Source organism: Perissodus microlepis, chromosome 16, assembly GCF_051167445.1.
Source record: "Perissodus microlepis isolate ML-2025 ecotype Zambia chromosome 16, ASM5116744v1, whole genome shotgun sequence".
In the NCBI taxonomy this organism is placed as follows: domain Eukaryota; kingdom Metazoa; phylum Chordata; class Actinopteri; order Cichliformes; family Cichlidae; genus Perissodus; species Perissodus microlepis.
The window spans coordinates 16,611,007-16,633,223 of NC_140476.1; the positions used below are offsets into that span (position 1 = coordinate 16,611,007).

Sequence of the window (22,217 nt, forward strand, 5' to 3'; positions counted from 1 at the left end):
CATAGGATGCATACAAACATATATGTAGATATACACTACGATCATTATAGCAAACAAATTATTTAATTAAGTTTTCCAGTTATCAATAGCAGTTTATATGGCAACAGCCCTCATATCGTCACTGCTGGTCAGATCAACTTTCTCAAAGCTTTTCTATTCTTATCTCTAACTGTATGTTGAAATGCAATGCCTTGATCTAACTGTTGCTGTCTAGAACAGAGAGTGATCAAAAATGAGCATGACCATTACCGTCAGCATGGCAAACATGCACTGGCAAACGTTGAATGCGTGCCTCCAGTTGTGATAGAGAACCATTCTGTAGTTTTTTCTGACAGTCAGCAGCCATCTGCACAGCGTCTGCAGGGTAAGACAGGTGGCGAGATGAGCACATGGGTCAGCGGTCCTCGTGCGGTTACAAAACAGTGTTCGGGGCAATCTCAATCAAGTATTAAAGCAAAGGAATTAAGACAGGGAAACTCAGTGTCCTCACCTCATAGTCAATCTTAAATTTCTGCACCATTCCCAGTTCCATAAACATTCTCAAAGCTGCCGTTATCATGGCGTCAACATCCAGAGAGAAATCATCAAAGGAGAGCTTGTCGATGCCCAGCTCGCAGACCAGGGGGATGTTAGCAGCCTGTTTCGCCATGGCGGGAGGAAACATACAGGACAAGAACAAGAGCAGAAATGAAGATGAAGAGGTCAGAGGATGTTGTGCGATTTTCAGATGTTATATGGAAATATAAAAACATGCTAATTAAGACCCGAAGCCTCATTTGGAGGGGTTTAAGATTAATGAGGGGGATCTACTGGAGAATTTCATTGTTGTTTACTTTCAGAGCTCACTGACAATTGTGGCAACAATAATCATCAGCAGCTTTTTTTCTGTGGTATTCAAACAAAAATATAGGATTCCAATTAAGCATTTTCATATTGAAGCACATCTTCTATCTTTAATAGGTTCTAATGAGCACAATGTCTATCTGATCAGGAGATGCTCTTCCTGACTTGAGTCAGCATTTATAATTGAAGGATTTTGAGCTTTACAGTCAAATATATCTTAGCAGAGTTAAAGTTTCTGTAAAGCTGTGTTTCTCTTTCCTCTCTATCTGTCTTCTCTAACAACCACCATTGTTTCCTGCGCAAACATTTGCCTTTCTGGCCAGCAGGTATTCTTCAGATCTTAATTCATAGCCCCGAGGTTATGAAATGTCAGCCAGATTTGTTTGCCACTGCCTTTTTCACACCAGTGGAATCCCAGGCAAGCGTGCTCAACAAGGCTACTTATGTAGAGCAGAAAGTGGAGGGAAAGGCAGAAGCAGAGAGCAGTGCTGCATGAGGGGGCTGAAAGATCACACAGGCACACTAGAGAGCAGGGATCCTACTATGCAATAATGGCCACAGGGGAAAATCCTAAACATGAAAGTGCAGGAAAATAGGTCATATCTATTTTTCAGAAATGTCCTGCCAATTAAAAATGTAGTCATTTTCCATATTTTCATCTTTATCAATAATGCATTGTGAATGAATGCTTATTGATTGAAGTAATCCATTCCAAATGCTACAATTAGTTTAAATTCACAGGGGACTTCTCAGCTCCTATTTATGCTTGTGCGCTGCTGCAGTTCTTTTGAAGCTGAAGTCTGCCAATAATTTCTCTCTTTTGCCATAGATTTTTTTCCCCTTCTCATTAAAGTTAATAAAAAATTGTTATTTAATTAGAAAAATATATATCTTAGTTAAAGCACCTATGAGGAAACTGAATACATTGTGAGTATCTTAACTTTCTGGGAAAAAACTTTCATTTTATGCATCAGTAAAAGTTTACCTTAGATCAAACTTTTGTGAAATCGGGATGCAGCAGAATCCTAATACACCTCTAATGTTGCTGTTTTATTTCATATGTCTTAATTCATTATTGATTCTTATTATTGTCTTATTATTATTAATTAAGGACAGCATTTAGAAGAACAAAACATTAGATCATGGTAATTATCTGCACCAATACAGACATCAAGAAGCCTCCCTTAAGACCTTTTCTCTTGTCTTACTTCTTGTCTTTGCTTTTGTGATTGTTTGCTTCGGCCTCAATAGTTTCCTCCAATGTCCACTAAACAGTGACTCCAAAAGTTAACCAATCTCTACAAACTCCAAATTTAAAATGACCCACTTTTGTCTTTTTTGGATAATCGGATGCCAATATGATCACTTGTGGATGCTAGCCGTCAGGTTCGTGATGTACAAAGTTTATATACCTATATACACTCACCTGCACATAATTACATTAAAAAGAAATAAGCAGCAAGATAACAATAACAACAACCACAGGACAAGAGGGGAGAAACCGTAAATAGGAGATTAGTGGGCAGGAAAGGCCAGAGTAAAGGTGGTTTGTGAGCTTAGATTTAAAAGCAGAGATGCAGGACTTTTTTATGTGAATCGGTAACTGATTCTAGAACTGTGGAGCAGTGACTACAAAGGCTCTGTCACCCTCTTTTGTTTGAGACATGACCTTGGGTCATATGACAGATCTTTGCCAATGGACCTGAGAGACCTGGGAGCTGATAGAAAATGAATGAGATTGGTGATATAAACTGGGATCTACCCATTAAAAGCCTTAAAAACAACCAGCAAAATCTTAAACTGGATTCTAAAATTGACAGAAAGCATATGCAGCAAGGCCAGGACTGGAGGGATGTGCTCATATTTCTTAGTACCAGTCAGCAGTCTTGCTGCTGATTTCTGCACCATCTGCAGACGTAGGTATGGGAAGATTAATCCAGACGTGAAGTAATAAAGGTACACATAATTTTTTTTTCCTGATCATAAGAATGATCATCTCAGTTTTGTCACTGTTTAACAGCTTTAGCAGTTGTTAATCAGCCAACCTTGTTTGTCTCCAAGACAGTCAAGTAGATGCTATAGGGAATCCTGATATTTTACTGGAAGATATAGCTGTAAATCATCAGTATAGAAATGAAAGGCAATGTTATATCTCTTAATATTATTATTAAATGGAAAAAAGTGCAAAGACCCCCGAGGGACCCCACAAGAAACAGGGGCAGAGAATAAGAAAAACTGACACCTTAAGAGAAGAACTGAGCCAGCTGTAACCTTAATGCCAACCCATTGTTAAATGCAAGCCAAAAGAATGTGAGTAACAGATCAGTGCTCACTGTCGACAAAGCCATTTCAAGTGCTGTGAACAGCTTCGATGTCTAGCCAGTTGCCAGCTACCATCTTTTTAAAAATGAGGCTTCAAAACAGGATTTTAGTAGCTTTTAGGGGGTTTAGTCCATTTTTTATTTAGAGTCTATGGAAGTTACCTCATTAAAAGAATACCCCACAAGGTGGTGCTTTCTTCCAATGCCTTATAGGTTTTTGATCAGGTTTATTTAGCCAAACTAAATGCTCAGTTTGTAGCTGCAAGTAATGAGTAGGATATGGCACAGCATGCTAACTTCTCTTGTGCAGTGGCCAATTTGCACCAGTGCCTCCTTTTTTGTGTTTTTCCAAAAACACAAAAAAAAAATATATTAGAAAAAACTTAAAATAAAAATATAAAAACTTGATTGCGCCACATCTGCAAATCCTGAAAGAAAAACAAAAGTTTCTACTGTGAACAACAGTGAACATCTATTACCTTGAATTTGTCAACTTCAGTCTTGGAGCAAGTGGCATGGTACGACAGAACCTGCAAAATGATGGCACAGTGTCACTCAATGTACTTTTCAAACGCTTACCAGTAAGGCTCTACAAGACGCCCAGCTGTTGCTGCAGCTGAAAATACTGCCCGTTTGTACGTTTTAGTGGATCATCCAGATGATGACGGTAACACTCACATCTGGAACAGCTTACAAGAGCTGCAATGTCAGCGCTGATTCCATCGCCATGTTCCGCTCATTCCCCGAGAGAAATACTTTGCACAGGCCTGCAGTTGCTTATTTGATCATGTTTATTCAGTGCTACCAGACGCAGTGCATCAACATTTTAGTTCACCCAGTGTCTCAATTCTGTTCTCTACTTGTCCTATTTGGAAACAGCAGTGCTAACTACCATAATGCACCTGAAAGCTCCCTATTGTAATCTAAGGACATACTGTAAAGGCTGAATAGTGCTGAATGGCTTCATACCGCGGGGCAGATGAGGGATTGCTTTTCACTGCCTCTCATTAATTTTCAATAAAACCTTTGTGAGAAGGTTATCTACAAAGAGAGATCAGCACTTTTTTTTTAATGCGTACATTCTTCTGGAAATATGAGACAAAAAAGAGGAGCCAAGTACAAAAGACCACTGAGAGAGAAAAAGTAGGAAGGGAGTTTACATTTTCCATGTAGCAGCTGTTGTTTGCTGTGACTTCTGGTTAAATGTGTTACCCCTGAGCATATGTTGATCGGAACGTAAAGTAAAGTTATAGTGAACGAAACAGAAAAATAAATACAGTAGGACTCACAAGCACAAATAAACACGTCAAGCAGTTTGCTTAGCAGTGTTTTTACAAATATAAGTGGATACACAAAAAACGCGCTCTTACATCCAAAGCCACCGACTGCTTGGCCCAAGACTTTTTCACCTGGTCGTACATGATGGTGTTGTTGATGCCCAGTCCACAAAAGATCACAAATGCCTAAAAGGATAAAACAGAGAAACTCCCATGGTTTCCAAAATGTTTAGAGAATTGCTAATGCTGAAAAAAATACACAAGCAATTGTAATACCTCAAAAAGACGCTGGTCTGCATCATCGAAGGGTTTCCCATCGAGCCTGTTCAGCACTTGGGCAACACCTGTTACACAAAATAAGTTTACCCATACCAACAGCATAGCAGTAATGCTTTAAGGTTGATACTGGCAGACTAGTATCGGGATCAATATTATGAATTATTAAAGAAAATTAAGGGAAGAGGCAACAATAGTGCACATAAATGTGGTTTAGAAACAAAAGTCTGCAGTGCAGCTATCTCCTGTGTTAAACATTTGGAAATCAGTGAAAACAGAAGAAGAAAATGATTGTTTAATAGTGCTGAAGCTGCAAAATAGATAATGTTATCTTTGACCGAAAATCCAGTTATTCTCCACAACCCTGTAGTGGGGTTTAACAAAGCAGTCTTTCCTTTTTAGACGGCTTCTCTCATTGTCTAATCAAAACAGAAAGAACTCCGGTAATAAAGGAGAACATCCAATTAATACAGCAACTCTTATTTCCACATCATTACAATTTTTATTTATCTGTAGGAGGTGAAAGAAGCCTGTCAATGGGATTATGTGTTCATTTCAATGAATAGTGTGAAAATAATTTACAATGCAACTATGATCAATTTTCATTTTGGTGCCATTAATTTTTAATGCATGGCAAACATTCTCTAAAATCTAATTTTGCTCCTTCTGTATTGAGCTTGTAATTTGTGATGAGTTGCAGCATAGACAAGCTAATTGGTTTAACGAGGCTATATTCCTAGTGCCACAAGTGTTTCATTTAAAAAAAACACACACACACTATCACAATGATCACAGCACTAATACGGGTTTTTACGCGAACGACTTATGGTCTTGTGTGACCGTGCAATTTATTCACTGCTCTGGTGGTGTCAAATTTTGCTTAGAGCTTCACAAAGCATTGGGCCAGACCTGAGCTGCAACCAGCTCAGCACTACATTAATCCAGGAGGAATTACAGTGTATCAAAGAACTAACCTAAACTCAAAGTCATCTTCATCCAGTAACTGGCAATGTTACATTTTGTGAAGCAGCAACCAGAGCACTGTTAACCTATCCCTCTAAGAAAGCACATTTTAAGTCAAAGCGCCACTTGATTGGCTTAGAACAGCAATTATAATGCCAGTTTATTTTATATACATTTACCTACAAGAAAGAGTTTCTGCTGGTCAAGAAGTTGAATGAAAAAAAGTTTTCCAATAATTTTCCTTATAATTTAGATTGAATTCCAGAGGTTATTCATTTTAGCTCCTGTAGAACATCCCAAAAAATAAATGAATAAATAAATAAGTGTTAGGAGAAGGAGGCCTTTAGTGCTAAATGCTAAATGGAAACAAATTAATGAACTGCTACAGTTTTAGATGCGGGGATAGCGCCTGTGCCCATTCTTTGTACCATAACAGATGTGTTTAAATCTTCTACCCAATGCAAAAATCCCAGAAAAGGTGGAAACAAGCAACAGTGCAGCAATGAGCACTTGAGTCTATGGCAACTTTCTATAAAGTGGAATCATGTCAAGTCAGATTTATTTTTACAAAATAGTTTTTAAAAAAACAGCTGATCCTGTAAGTGCGGCTGAAATAATAAAACAATATAAATCAAAAGTAATCAAAACTCAGTCTGGTTTAAAAGCCAAAGTATGAAAGTGGGTTTTCAAGCGGCTTTAAAAGTTTCTAATGTTGGGGAGATCCCGATGTGATGTGAAGAGGCAGTTTGTTACACAATTTAGGAGCAGCTTCTGTGAAGACCCAATCGGCTCCATGTTTTATTCTGAACCTCGGGACAGCTAGGAGCATCTGTTCACCAGACCCCACCGGTAAAGTGGGAGCATGCAGGGGCAAACAATCAGTGAGATACGCAGCACCAACCCAGGCAAACACTTAAAAACTAACATCCATACATCCATCCATCCATGTTCTTCCGCTTATATGGGGCCAGGTCAGCAGCCTAAGCAGAGAAGCCCAGACCTCCCTCTCCCCAGCCACCTCCTCCAGCTTATCCGGGGGAACACCAAGGCATTCCCAGGCCAGCCAAGAGATATAATCTCTCCAGCGTGTCCTGGGCCTACCCCAGGGCCTCCTCCCGGTGGGACATGCCCGTAACACCACACCCAGGAGGCATCCTTGTCAGATGCCCGAACCACCTCAACTGGCTCCTTTCGATGTGGAGGAGCAGCGGTTCTACTCTGAGCCCCTCCCGGATGGCTCCCTATCTCTAAAGGAGAGTCCAGGCACCCTTCGGAGGAAGCTCATTTCCGCCGCTTGTATCTCATTCTTTCGGTCACTACCCACAGCTCGTGACCATAGGCGAGGGTATGGACCGGTAAATTGAGAGCATCGCTTTTACGCTCAGCTCTCTCTTCACCACGATGGACCGGTACAACATCCGCATCACTGCGGCCGCAGCACCAATCCGTCTGTCGATCTCCGGCTCCCTTCTCCTGTCACTCGAGAAAAAACTAAGAATAAAATCTTAAAATCAAGATTTAATTTTGAGAATCATCTGCATAAAAAGGAAGTGAGGGGCCACGCTTTCTCATGATTGAACTTGGGCCAAGAACAGACACCTGAGGAACCCCACATAAACTGAAATGCTTCTCCCAGTTAAATACAGGGATACTATAATCTTCAGCATCAAAGGCAGCACTGAGGTCTAAAAACACAAAAATAGCAGAATACCCTGAGTCAGCAATGGTTAAAAGGTAAATACACATTTAAAAGTACAATTTCAGTGCTGTGATGTGCTTTAAAACCAGATCGAAATACTTCATTAGTACTGTTTCAGTCTAAAAAGATCTGGAGTTTAAGAAACCTTGGAAATAAAGAATTTAGAAATTGGTCCAAAGTTGGGTAGAACTGTTGGGCTGTGGTTTTTGCATTTTAAGATCGGGAAGGTGCTACAAACGTGATTCAGACTTCAGACAAAACTACGCTGTCAAAACACATACTACACAAATAAATAGGTAGTGTACACAGTGTACTACATTAAAGGGACTAGGGATTTAAGTATAATAAAAAAAATGTTTTGTTCTCTCTGTTTATCTGGATAGCAAAATAATTGTTTTGTTTTTTTTTAAAAAGATATTCATTAAATTCAGGAAAATAAATCATTAAAAATACCTGGTGAGCCATCTGCTTTTATTAAAGTCAGTTTCAATGATGCATAATATGCTAAGATGGATTTCACTAATCATTATTATTGTTAAAGTATTTATTTTGCTTATATTTTGAATGAGTCTGCTGGAACCTTGCGGATGACACAAGGGCTTTAATTTTTCTAGCTGAATGTAGCCTTGATATAAGAATTTCATCTTCTGCTGCTTTGTTTGTATAATGGTTTTTCACTCCAGATCCTCAGGTGCCACCCACACACTGTGTTTCTTCCTCACTCTTTCTGTTCTTCTTCCTCTCCCCTCCCTGACAAATGCACTTACACCTACGCAAAGATGCACACAGGTCTTCACCAACCATCTGCACCAGATATGCTGATCACTTTGCACTCAAATAAAACTAATGGCTTCCCACGTCAGATCTCAGTGGACTGAATAGAGCAGCTATCGTCGCTCCTCCTTGCAATATCCAGCGCCAAAGCCAGACGAGAGATCAATGATTTATCAGAGTGTCAGTGTGGTGTTAGCCTGGGGCTGATTCACAAACACAAAGCACGCTGCCAGAAGAAGGGAACCACCTCTAAGTGTGGCGTGATGGTGCAGCATGGAGTTAATCATGCAGTCTCGGCTGGACAAATTTTCAAGCCCTCCCCCTCTTATATTCTCTGCCTTATGCAGCAAAAAGGTGCATGCCTGTGCAGTATTACTGGTAATGAAATTACTGCAATTGAACACAACATGCAGCCAAAGGTATGTGGAATGTGGTGGTGTTTTATGGCTTGACTTCTTGCTATTGGTTCCAGCTAGGGACCCTTCTACAAATGACTTTTAAAATGATATTTTAGGACATTTTGCATTCCTTTGTAGCAACAGAAGCTATCCAGAACCTTAGTAAGTGCATAAAGACATCCTTTAGTATCTAATGTCATTCAGCCACACCAGAAACTTTTAAACAGAAGAATTTGAGAATCTAGAAGATTTTATGTGTATTAACTTACCAATAATTTGGTGGTTGCTGTTCCATATAGGGACACAAAGCACTGAGCGGATATGGAAGTCAGAGAACTGGTCTGCCTGCAAAAAGTGGGAGAATAAAACATTATAATTATTCTACATAAAATGTAAATAATAAATGTTTATTTACTTTATTTAAAATGTTTTCATTCTCTTATGTGATCAGTGTTTTGGGTTTTTTTCCTCATCAATATCATGAAAAAATGAGTGAAAAACCTGTTAAATTTGCTTGTAGTTATAATTATTCTTTATTTATACAGTGCAGTTTAAAATATAATATAAAACGTGAAACTGATGTACTGCACAGAAGTTTATAACTATAAGCCATAAGTCTATAGCTATTGCTGAAATAGTTCCGAATCACTTTCTTTAAAATCTCCACTTTGGGGCAAGGACATGGACAGAGGATGTGCACTCAAATGCCTTTAATATTTAAAACAGATTACAACTATTCTGAATGGCTACTGCATTAAACTGATGCATTTGAGACTGATTTTAAGAATATGATTTTATTGTAAGTGCGGCATTGACAGAATACTTCTGTTTGGAAGATCAAGTGCAGTATGCACACTCAGCTGGGCACTAGCCAGACTTTGACCCGCCAGCTACACTCTCCATCACCGAAACCCAACAGAGTATTTCAGTTAGTGTGAAAGTGTCTTAAGTAGAGCGTTTCCTGCAGTGCAATGAGAAAGAACAGCTTCGGAAAATGTACGTTTATGTGTGCAGAGAGCTATAAAGACATTTTCAAGAGGCTTCACCAGCTCAAAAAACTGGCAGCCAGTTTAATCTGTATGAGCTGTATGAGCACTTCACTATTGTGTGAATCCAGGTTAAATGTTAAACTTAAATAAGTTGCTTAATGTGAAAATTATTAGGAAACCATCACACATATACACAACATAGCCATGTATTTGTCCCAACAGATTGTCAATGTGGATAACTGTAATGTCTTCAAGTGTCTGACGTAGAAAATTTGCTTCAGACCAGCTAACATGTGCCATCGCATGACTGCTCACAATGCTGTGAAACTTTGAAAACAAAATCACTGTTTGCCACCTGTCCTACTTGGCAGTTTTGGCTCCCCTGCAACTTCCTTCTGTTTTTCAAGTTTTGAAACAGTGAGTTACAAGATATCTTTAGGACAGAGAAGTGGTCAGAAAAGGTTTATCCAAACAAAGCAGGGCCACGTGAAAAAGGCCAGAAGTGCTCAAGGAAACGACTCTGAAGAGCACAGTGGGCAGATTTAAATCAGGTATGTTTTTATTGGTCTCAGCTTTTTGAATTCACGTTGTATATAATATATCAGAATGCAAGACAATCACAGCAGGTGTATTTCATACAAGTCCCACAAATCATTTCACCTTTTTTTTTTAAATCCTAGTGATGTGAACTTTAGGAAGTATGTTACTGTGTGGTTACCTCAGCATCAAAGCGAGGATCCTGATAGGCGTCACTAATGTTTACAGGCAGTCCTGTGGAAGCCACCAGCTCCGCAATGCTGTTATTGATGAGCCAGTCTGAGTAAGATGATTTCTCCATGCTGTCTTTGAAACTATGGTCAGAAAAAAAAAACCAAGATAGATGACAAAAGACTCAACCAGTTCTCAACCAGATTTGTTTAATTAGACTGTGTGAGATGAGGTGAGGATATGTGAAATGAATCCTTGTGACCTAAAGGTTCAAAGGTTCAGTCCCAAAAAACTGCTGTTCAGACCTTCAGAAACAAGCTGGCTTAGAGGGAAAGGTAATGTAGTTAAAACAACTTGTTTCAAGCCGGGGAACAAGCCAGTGTAGAATACATTTATAAAGGATTAACATGAACTGTGATTCACACATAGCTGCTCCAGCAGAGTCCAAGAATAAAACAGGGAGCTGGAAATGAGCACAGGTCAGACCCCTTTTATACGGATTTAGAAATGTTACAATAAGCAAACAATGTTATTTTTAGCTACTTGATTTTTAAAAAGTAATGAAAGTAATGAAAAGTTAAGCATACAGTATGAGCTATTTTCTGATTAGACGGTGCCCCCACTCTCTGCCAGACACCTGCATCACTATTCAGACTGTTTACATCTTATTGCAGGGTGAGTTTTTACTTTCAAATACGCCAAAGTAAATGTTCAGTGTGGCTCATTTTGTCTTTTAAGGTTAGAAAAAAGACGGAACGACACAGATGTCAGATCTTTTGGATCCCTTTGATCTAGCGATACAGCTGTGTGTAGATGTGGAACCACAGCACAGCAGTAATAAACCACATGGGTGTGATGGCAATCTGCCTTACCTCCTGTTTCTTTTTTTTTTTATGTTTCTCTCCTAATTCTCTCTCTGTCTTCCTCGGTTCATCCCTCTCATAAAGGAACATTGTCCTTGTGGGAGTAGCTGGGGATTTTAGGCACATCAGAAATCTTACAGTATCCTCACCTTTTGTCACTGAATGCATTTATTTAATTACACACATAAATTTCACTAGCTCTCTTGTTACTGAGATGAGAACCTTTAGGAAGAGAAGCTTCAGGAATTTGTGCAGTTTTATTTGCAAACTGGCTTCATATTTAAAATGTGACAGTAGCAACACATATCGGAAAGGAGCGTGCAGTCAGAAAGAATACATTTCCCAGTCTAGCGGCTGAAAATTTCTTTCATCATCGCTAATTTTTTAATATTGGTATTTCTTGTGTTATGATATTTTTAAATTACTGTTATAGTTACTGTAACTACTGCCTCAAAGTGACCATATCAGTTACAGCAAGTGCAGGACTTGGGGGGATAATTTGTCTTCCTTTTCAGCCTTTTTTTTTCATCCATAAACATCCTACGCAATATTAAACCTCTCTTTCTCCACTCAGCCATGCCTAGCTGTAGAGAGAAGCAGCAAAACCCAATTAAGCAGGGCTCCCACAGTATGCCTTCTATTCAGAATCAGCATATTACTCCCACAGCACTACATAATAGTCAAATTTTATACATATTTTTTTGTCCTTGATGGACGCTCTGCAGATTCAAAAAGGCTCTGTGCCAAATGCACAGGTGCCATGTTGCAGATATGACTATTTAATGAGAAGGGTAATGGTATGATGAGTGAGGAAATGGAAGGGAAAATTATGGAGGGGGGGGTGTTGTATGAGGGTTTTTTTTTAATCAGGCCAAATGTTACCGAGGTGCTCTGAATGAAACATACCTGCTTTCAGTGTCTGCGCTACACTTAGGGGAGAGCAGCTCGAACGACTTGGTGAACTTAACAACCTGAAAGATGCAAAAGGGAAGAAATCACAACAGCTCATGGACATACAAAGTATTTACTGGGAAAAAAGGGGGAAAACAGAAAACAAAAAAACAAGAACGCACATGCGCAAATGCATTGACATATATGACTGGACAGCAGAGAGAAAAATAGTACCGGTGACTCAATGTCCTCCAGCAACTGAACAGAGCAGCGCTCGCACTTAAGCAGTGTCTGTGCACGGTGCATGATCTTCCTGACAATCTTCTCCAGGTCAGTCTGTTCTTCAAACAGGTCATTAACTACTTCCAGGAGTGCCTAAAGACCAGTGACAGAAAACGTTACCACTGGCATTATTCCCAACAATCCAAGGCTGAATAAAAAAATCTGTCAACAGGTAATAGTGATGACCCTTTGAATAAAGATGTTTTGCCTCACTCAGCTATTGAAACTTGATTATTATCATTATCTCTAAATCATAAACCAACAGCACGATATAATATGATTACTTTGCCCAATAAAAGAAAATTAGGCCCTTTATCTTAGCGAGTGCCAATCGAATTTAATACACAAGCACATAAAAATCATGCGGTGTAAAGGAAGCTCTCCTCATTTTTCTTCTCTACTCACTGAACTGTGCACTCATTATGTTCTCTTCCATCACAGATCAATGCCTGTGACATGAATTAGTGCATCTCTTAACGGTCCCTAAGAGATTTAGATCATGAACCAGGCCCCTTGCTGGATATGTGCCCATCCCCCTCCACAGGTCCACAGAAAATGTCCAGACAGGGCTGCATGCTGCTCTGAGATTCCCACTGCAGTGGCAACAAGTGGGCTGCTGCTGATCAATACTCAGCCTCAATGTCAGCATGAGGGGGGAGGAAGTACCGCTGATCCTAGGGGTAGGTGGGGATTATTATCTTGGTTGGCCCTGTTGCCCTTACCCGACTCCTGTCATACTCCTTCCTTGAGGCGGCAAATAGCTGGGCGTTGGAGATTGCAATACCACAGAAGGGCAGGTACATCTGCAGCACCTGTGGACATATTCAACAGATTTGCTGACTAAATAAAGCAACAGGTTTGAAGCGCTTGTTGAGATGAGACACATAGCCCCCACATTTAATCTTTGAAACTAAACTGTAAGACTTCATGAAACATCGTTTGAAGTAGGAGGTATGCCACAAATAACACATTATTGTTGTATAAAAAATACAATATAATATTAAATCTCATTTGACTTATACGGACAGTTTGTTAGGTACACATGTCCCACTGCTCATTAGCAAATATCTAATCAGCCAATCACAAGGCAGCAAGTCAGTCCATTGGAATGTGAAGACATGGGCAAAATGCCCCGCTGAATTTCAAACCGAGCATCAGAATGAGGAAGAAAGGTGATTTAAGTTTAAATGTGGCATTATTGTTGTTGCCAGAAACTGCTGATCTACTGGTATTTACCCACACAACCACCTCTAGGGTTTACAAAGAATGGTCCATAAAAGAGAAAATATCCAGTGAGCAGCAATTCTCTGGTCAAAAATACCTTTTTGATATTAGACACGAGTGGAGAATAGCCAGATGGCTCGTAGCTGATAATTAGGCAACTCAGAATAGCACTCATTCCAACCACGTTAAGCAGAAGAGCATCTCTGAGCACACAATACACAAATACATACCAGATTTCACTCCTGTGAACTAAGGAAGTTGAGGCTACAGTAAGACAACACAAAAGCATGAATCCATCCTGTGATGGTTCAGTCTGGTTTTGATGGTTTAATGATGTGAGGGATATTTTTTGGCACGTTTTGGCCCCCTTAGTACTAACTGAACATTTAACATTTAACCAAAAGACAAAGGTTTTTGCTTGTTTGTAACTCTTCCCTTTTAGCATTAGGAAATTAAAACACAAGTAATATTTTCATCCAGGAAAAACTTAGCTGTTAAATTAAATTGGAACAAATAAGAAATGGCCTTTCATTGGTGTTATTACTTGCTAGGACAAATAAATCAATTCAACTGACATTTTACCATTTGACCAAATAGTCTGACTTACTGTGCCTTGGGCTCATAACATGAATTCCTTATTTCCCTCATATTTTCTTCACATAAATAATGTAATCACTTGATGTGGTCTGATTGCTGTAGCTAATATGTATGGTATGTATGAACTGAGTTGTATTACTGGTTCAGAGTCAAACTACATTCCTTGCTTCCTTACCACAGTTGATTCATAATGAATATCAATGCCAGAAACTGGCATTGATATTCACTTTCTATACCTTACCTGTATAGAAAGTGCAAAGCAGCGGCTGCAGTGCTACAAAAATATGTCTGTGATGTGAACGTGCGGCTTGAATTCTATATGACCGCAGTTCTCCAACAATGTGGCCTTATCGGTGTGACACTCAGCCCCATAACATTAAATCAATAGAATTTAGGTTGTGTGCTTTCTTGCGCTGCCTCTTTGTTTAGTTGTCAATCTTTAGCATCTGGCTGCTGTGTAAAAAATACAATCAGCACAACAGACCCACCAATATTTACCAGCCTTCAGTGTGACCTGAGGGTAGGGACATTACAACAATACATGAATGGGAAGTTACTCAGCTGTCGCCACTGATACAAGGATATCGCTTTCATCTTTCAGAAATTATAATCTATCAGTTCCTCATCAGCTGCAAATGAACATGTGGAGAACACAATGCTAAAGCCTTCTGTGGAAAACTACGCCTGTACCTGTGGCCTACATGGAAAATATTCTTTTACGTACACCGTCGGTTCACAGCACTTCTGCTGCCATGTGAGGTGATAATACCACCTGATGTTACCTACTGAAGTTCAAACCAAGCAACAGTCTTGGGAAGAAAGGTGATTTAAGTGACTTTGAATTTCTTGAACATGGCGGTGTTCTTTGTGCCAGATAGGCTCATCTGAGTTTTTTCAGACACTGCTGATGGGAATTTTTTTTTCTTTTGTTGATGCCAGAGGTCAGAGTAGGATGGCAACATTGCTTTGAGCTGATAGGAAGGCAGTGAGTAACTGCAACCAAGGTGTGCAGAAGAGCATCCCTGAATGCACAATACATTTAACCTTAAAGCCAATGAGCTACAGTTGTAGAAGACCACACCAGGTGCCACTGTTGGCTACGAAGAGGAGGCTGAGGCTACAATTGATACAAGCTCACCAAAAATGTTGCCTTCAGATGGCAGGCAACATCCTGTCTTGTATTGACCATTCAGACTGGTATAATAGTGTGGGGAATATTTTCTCTGCACAGTTTCTTCCCCTTATTACTAAACGAGCATTGTTTTAACTTTACAGCTTGCCTGAGTATTGCTATTTTCTAAGGTGGTCCCTTTGAAGCCACAGTGCACCCATCTTCTGCTGGCTCCCTCTTAAGGTTAGTGGCATATCAGTAACTTCCTAGTCTGTATTACAGTGGTAGTGCTACTACTTTGAACCACTAATATAGCAGAAATTGATTGTTTCTGTTAAAAAGAGGGGATAATGTAGTGTCCTGCTGGATCTGGAACTGCAAAGAAGGTCACTTTTTCTAGACCAAGGGTACCAAACATAAGGCCCGGGAGCCAGAATGAGCTTGCAAAAGACTGCAATCTGGCCCACTGGGCAGCTTTGGAAAATGTGAAGGGGGACCTCAATTTTAGTTTTACAGGTTTTTCTACTGATAAAGACCTGTCCCATGGTCAATCTTACTACAAAAATGCCAAAAGGTAATAGATAAACAATTAAATGACATACTTCTTGTTTCTTTCACTATCTATTTAGATCGTCAGTTCTTAAAACTGGACCATACCACAGCAGTGGGTTTCCAAAGACATTACCAATGACTTGCAGGTCAAACTACTGTAAGGTGGTCAATCCAAGGAGGTGTGGCTTTAGTTTACAACAGCAAAAACTGAAGCTGTTGTGTTTTCCTCTCAGGCTGTCCATCGTCTTGTATGACTGTAGTGTCTTTAGGTTACCGGCCTGGTATACTCAAGATCAAATTCGGGCTGTATGTGACCCATTACTTTGGCATCAATACTCTAGTGACTGAGGAGTAAATTAAGGGGGGGTTATTAATTAATATTCACAATGGCTAGAAATGCATAGATTTTAAAAAGATAGCCTGAAAGAAGTAAACTATGTCACTCATCTGTTGAAACTCTGCAGGGCAGAGTAAATCCTCTGCTCTCCCATGTCCTGTTGGTGTGCATGTTATGATACATTAACTACATGTTAAGTCACTGTAATTAAAGACATATTTAATCATAACGTGACACGAAAACTTACTCAGTCATGCTAATCGGTAAATTAACTTTATGCACTTCATTCAGTCATTATACATAATCCAGTGCCTTGTGCAACTGTTTTCAGATGCAGAAAACAGATGATGCTGAGCAATGAGTTCATACATAATGTATTTCAGCTGTCCTATGGAATTCTCTAATAATGATCTTCCAGAAAGGCAGTGGCACTCAATAGCGCCAGCAGGAGCAGATTCATTAATGAGCAGGACTTGGGGGATGTGGCTATGGATCTGCCTGTGGAACTAACAGGCATAGCCAAGAAAAGCACTGCTTGCTCTAATTACATTCTGTCAAACAGGCCATTATACAAGGTTGCATTACAAACAAGACATTTTTTTGCCTAGAGACCTCTGGACTGACCAGTAAAGAACGGTTTAATAACAAAGCTAACTGGCCACCGCCTCAGGGACTGTCAGTTCCTCTAACCTCAGTGACTTCCTTCTCTGTAACTGGAATTTCAAATGAGAGAAATCAAGGGGAATTACACAGACAATACTTTTTGTCTCCATTTCTCTGTGTGGATATCAACTTCTAGTTGCCTTTTAAAGTTGCGCTTTAAAGCTTTGCATGTGTGAAAAGAGGAGACAGTTGTTGTTTTTAACGAGGTTTGTAGTCAGTGACAAAAAAGAAAATTCCCCCTCTTCCCTGACATTACATGGATCTTGATTTACAATAAGAAAAGAACTACAGATTCTTCACTTATCTTAAATAGAAATATATATTAAATGTATTCATTCAAGCAACAAGTAACTCACTGAGGCTGAAGTGCAGTTTGGGATAGAAAAATGGACTGTGTGTTGTGTTCCATCAACCAGAAAGCTGATTTAGTGATTAAATCTACCCATAGAGGCATCAGGTGCACTCCATTAACATCAGTGTGCTGCCACTATATTTGGCACGGTGGTTTACACATGCTAATTTCTTAGCTGAGAAAATTAGAGTAATCAGTTATCATTAATAGTTTGGAATTCAGAATGGAAATGAATTTACTAATTAACCCTAGAGCATGATTTTGTATTCATTCAGAAATTTCGAAACATCCTTTTCTGGCCGCTTATACAACCAACATATTCCACCTGCCTGTGGAAATTAGTTTAGATGTTTTATTTGTTTTATTTTTATCTAAACGTTGTTGGAATTAATAAGCAGGTTAATAACAAACTGTGAAATATGAGGATTTAAAAAGGAAGACATAAACTTAACAGTCTTCTAGTTTTTACTCAATACTACACTTTCTGTACTTTAAAGGTTTGCACACTTTTTATTTGTCTGACACAAACACTGCTTTAATTTAGGCTACGTCCACACGTACCCGGGTATTTTTGAAAACGCAGATTTTCCTATGCGTTTGCACCTTTCGTCCACACATAAATGGCGTTTTTGGTCACTGAAAACGGAGATTTTTAAAAACTCCGGCCAGGGTGGATATTTTTGAAAACTCCGTTTTTGCATTTAGGTGTGGACGAGAAAAACAGAGAAAACTTAGCGTCAAAGCTGTGCGCATTTTTTGACGTCACACTGTGCGCCACGTTATTGTTTCGGTGAAATGAATTTCTACAATACTATTACTGTTAATTGTACTCGCTGCAGTGTTTAAATGCTTACATATACACACACAGTTACTGTCCCTCCACACATACCACTAGGTTCTGCTTCTATGCCCCAGCTTTGTTTACTTCTTCCCACCGAGGCTTCTAGACTTCTGATTGGCCAACATTTCTACACGGTTAGGAATATATCGCCACCTGTTGCTTTGGCATGTTCCTAGCAGCGTTTTCCTTCATTTCTGCCTTTACGTGTGGACGGGATTATTTTTTAAAACGAAAACGGAAAATCTCCGTTTTCAAAAATACCCGTGTACGTATGGACGTAGCCTTAATCTAGTACAGGTTCCACTGTTACCGACATGTTGACCTCAACAAGTCAGACATCACAGTCACAGGAGGTTTTATTTTTTTTTAAATTTTTTATACTCATAGATTAGTTTGCATACAAAAGGTGAATGTAGCCAATGTCACATCACCCAGCATTTTGTAGAGTCGTATTCTGAAGCCTCTGATTATGAGTATTTGCCTATACTGCAGCAACTTGTCAGTCACATGTACATGTCTTAAATAGGGATGGACCGATCCAATATTACGTATCGGTATCGGTCCGATACTGACCTAAATTACTGGATCGGATATCAGAGAGAAACAAAAAATGTAATCCGAGCCATTAAGTATCACAAAAGCATCTCACAAAACTTGCGACATGGCGTAACCCAGCTCATGACCTTAGCATGTCGGAGCAGTATGCGTCACGTGATAGAGCGGCTGCGGTGTGCCAGACCTGTCGGTGGTCTGGTTGAGTATTTGGAGCCTGGCTACGTGCTTCCAAACCGGCATTTCCTCTCCAACAAAGCTATCCCAGAGAAGTAAAGCAAGTGTGTAAGTTCATCTCTGAATGTTTGTGAAGCATTCCCACGTTAAGCTTAACAACCGATATATGGAGCAACTGCCTCTTCTTCTCTCCCTCCCTCTACTGTTGCTACTTGAAATCATGAAACTGATCAATGATCAGCTGATCGGCTTTTCTGTCGCGACTCCCGTCTCTCTTGTTTGTTTTTGGCCCACTTTGCGCCAGAAAGAGGAAACCAGCGGATGTTGCGCTAAACAACAGCAGCGTGTTCAAGCTTGATAAGCTGTTGTTAGAATTTATTTAATATTACTTTCTACACCAGGATCCTTTTCTAAGTAGCTGACAGCTGGTAACTGTGCAGGGGCGGATCTAGCAAAGTTTTGCCAGGGGGCCAGGTAGGGCATTAACAGGGAAAAGGGGGCACAAAGAAATACTTTTCTTTCTTATTCTCATGTCTAGCTTTTAATAAATAATTTTCTGAATCTTACAACAAAAGTTTTCACCTGATGTAAAATGTATAGAAAAACAATTTTATTGATTATAAAATACACTATATCGGATTCATATCGGTATCGGCAGATATCCAAATTTATGGTATCGGTATCGGACATAAAAAAGTGGTATCGTGCCATCTCTAGTCTTAAAGTATAGCCTATGTTGATATTCTGGAACCAAAATGTACCAAATAAGCATCTTGCTGCATAAAAAAGACTTGAAACATGGAACTGTAACCATAAACTCATAGATGAGATATTAAAGCAACTAAGAAGTATCATTTGATCCTAAACTTCTACACAAGTGGACTTTTGCAGGAGTCACACCCTGCTGGATGTTAGAAATAATGCAAGTTTAAGGCTTTTCAGACCTAGAATCTACATCCATCTTTTATATACAGTTTTTCTTCTCAGACTGACCTGGTGCAGCTCGCTCCCTTGCATATAAAAAAAGTAATGTGCATATATTTAACACTGCTGTTGCCATCAAAGGTAGATACCACAGTGAATTGTTAAACCAAAGTCCCTAGAAAGCATAACAGAAGACTAATTTTAACCAAATATGATGACTGTTAGATAAACATGATCCAGTATTATTCCTGGAACGTCAGAAGACAGTCAGATAAAGAACAGAATCAGACCTTTTCTTAAACATCTGAAAGAAATATTGAAGATTACATTTTTCTCATCAACTGTTTATTTAGTGGCTGGGGAGGCAGGTCTCCTTTTACTGTGTGTGGGTCACCCCTGTGCAGTATCCACAGAGTTTAATACAGCAACATGCAAAGATTTAAGAGGATTTCTTGTGATAGTTCCCTTCTTTTACTTTGCAATGAGCAACTCTGGTATGATTCACTCCTTACATTTGATTTGATCTGATATCCTCTAGGATTGTTTTTTTTTTTTTTTTTTTTAAATTAGGTGCCAAGCTGAAATTGTGTTCTTTGTTCTTTAGCTGCAGATTTACATTGGGAAATTGTGTGAAAATGGTTATTAACTGAAATGCTTTGAGCCAATTTGACAGGGAATTTGGCAGCCAGAGGGAGCACTGTGGTGAGGGGGGGACTGCTGTTTGACAATCAGCTCACACAGATGTTGAGATATACTGGCAGATGGTACCTACATGGGAGAATTAATAAAAGTTAATTCACAAGAATAACACATTTCACATCGGATGTATTACAAGGCATGCGAGACAAGAATCAAGAAAGTAATGCAAAATATAGAGATAGGAGGACGGGGTCAGTTTGCACTCTTAAATTAAGTCGGTAGCCAAATTCCTTTGCAGAAGATAATGAGACACAGCAATTATACATGGGCTGAACCATTTTCAGACTTGCCAAAGGTCTCAAATCTTGAATGACAGAACAGAACAAATTTAAGGCTGTTGGGATTTAAAACCAAGCATGTAATGTGTTGAAAATCCTGTAAATTTTCAGCACAATCATTTAAGGATAGACGTAAGCTTATGTCTCTAAAGGAATCTGCTTCGAAAGGTATGATACATTTTCTTATTTCAAGGTCTTCCATAAAAGCAGGGCTGCAGCTGTGCTGTACAGGGAGCTCGCTGTGTTCTCTGACGCTCACATTGCATTTCATTACTAATTCAGCTGCAGCCATCCCAGGCATTAGTGTGATGTTAACGAAATGTGAAACATACTCAAAACAAGGGAAATGAAAAAAAGAATTCCTAATCTGCATCTATTATAAACAACGCATCGAGTCTAGAGATGTAATTTTGACGGCAGAGCAGCAGTGGAGGAAAAACATACGACAGATAATTTTTGCCACAGTGAAACCTGACGCTTAAATAAAAGCACAGCTAGCTTTGTGCTTTCATGTTTCATCTTTCCTCTCCTTTAGGGGCTCGTGCAATAAGAGAACAAGTCGCTGTATCGGCTTTTAACCGCCTTCCTGCTACGTCTATTCAAGCGCGCTGATGGACTCAACACGTGCTCCTCGTGTCTCTCTGACAAACGATCATTCACAAACAGAAGGCTATCTGGATCACTGTGGGAGATGTTGCTCCCCTGACAGCTGCTTGAAATTTAAATATTACATTAACTCACTGACAGCGATGGCTTTGTGCTGGGGCTGAAAACTTGACCAGTGTGTTTACTAACCGATGGAGTAATATCCTGGATGGTTCTCATCCGAGAGTCTGCTTTCGTCCTCTTGAATCATCTTTAAGTAACTTGGCTGCCCCAACACTGCCACAAATCCCACGGTGCTGCCGTTGGCAACCATTCAAAATCACACAAATGGCGCAGTCCAAAGGGGTGACAATAAATTAATTGCTGACACACTGGATATTCTACTCAGCAGTAAAGTGAAACATTAACCAATGCGAGAGTCTGACCAGCCAATACTGGTGGTATTAACACAGTGCCCCGGCCCTTTACATCATACCGCCTTAGGAAAATTTAATGACAGATGACTCAAACTTGGTTTATGGATTCAGACAGTGGGGTTAATTATTTAAATAATAAATACTGAGTCAGTTTGGACTCAGGAATGAAGACAGAATGAGAAAAAATGATCTGCTGTTTATCAGATTACATATATACACTCACTTTTGCATGTAAAATATGCCTTAATTCTTCATGGTACTGATTCAAAAAGGTGCTGGAAACATATTCACAAGATAGCATCGCATAGTTACTGCAGATTTGTCAGTTGCACATCCATGATATAAGTCTGGTGTTCACGAAGCTAGTTTGAGATCATCTGAACAGATCAGAAAGGGATGGACATGGTCAGCAACAATACTCAGGTAGCCTGTGGTGTTCAAAAAATGCTGTTTGGTACTAAGAATCCCAAAGTGTGACCAGAAAATATCCCAGACACTATCATACAAGGCATGATGGACCCAAATTTTCATGTTGTTTACGCAAACTTCTGACTCTACCATTCAAATGTCACAGCAGAAATTGTGACTCATTACACCAGGTAAT

The 22,217-nt window shown here is 39.5% G+C and overlaps 1 protein-coding gene across 1 annotated transcript in view; it reads right to left on the bottom strand.

Moving 5' to 3' along the window:
• The window catches only part of pde11a (phosphodiesterase 11a), a 46,052-nt gene that overhangs the window by 17,732 nt on the left and 6,103 nt on the right, over positions 1 to 22,217 (bottom strand). The window contains exons 3-12 of the mRNA XM_084907586.1: positions 13,007 to 13,096; positions 12,237 to 12,377; positions 12,018 to 12,082; positions 10,259 to 10,391; positions 8,821 to 8,896; positions 4,718 to 4,785; positions 4,535 to 4,627; positions 3,644 to 3,694; positions 491 to 637; positions 250 to 357 (exon numbers count right to left, since the gene is read on the bottom strand). Of these exons, the coding sequence (XP_084763712.1) occupies positions 250 to 357; positions 491 to 637; positions 3,644 to 3,694; positions 4,535 to 4,627; positions 4,718 to 4,785; positions 8,821 to 8,896; positions 10,259 to 10,391; positions 12,018 to 12,082; positions 12,237 to 12,377; positions 13,007 to 13,096 (972 nt within the window). The remainder of the gene's footprint in view (positions 1 to 249; positions 358 to 490; positions 638 to 3,643; positions 3,695 to 4,534; positions 4,628 to 4,717; positions 4,786 to 8,820; positions 8,897 to 10,258; positions 10,392 to 12,017; positions 12,083 to 12,236; positions 12,378 to 13,006; positions 13,097 to 22,217) is intronic.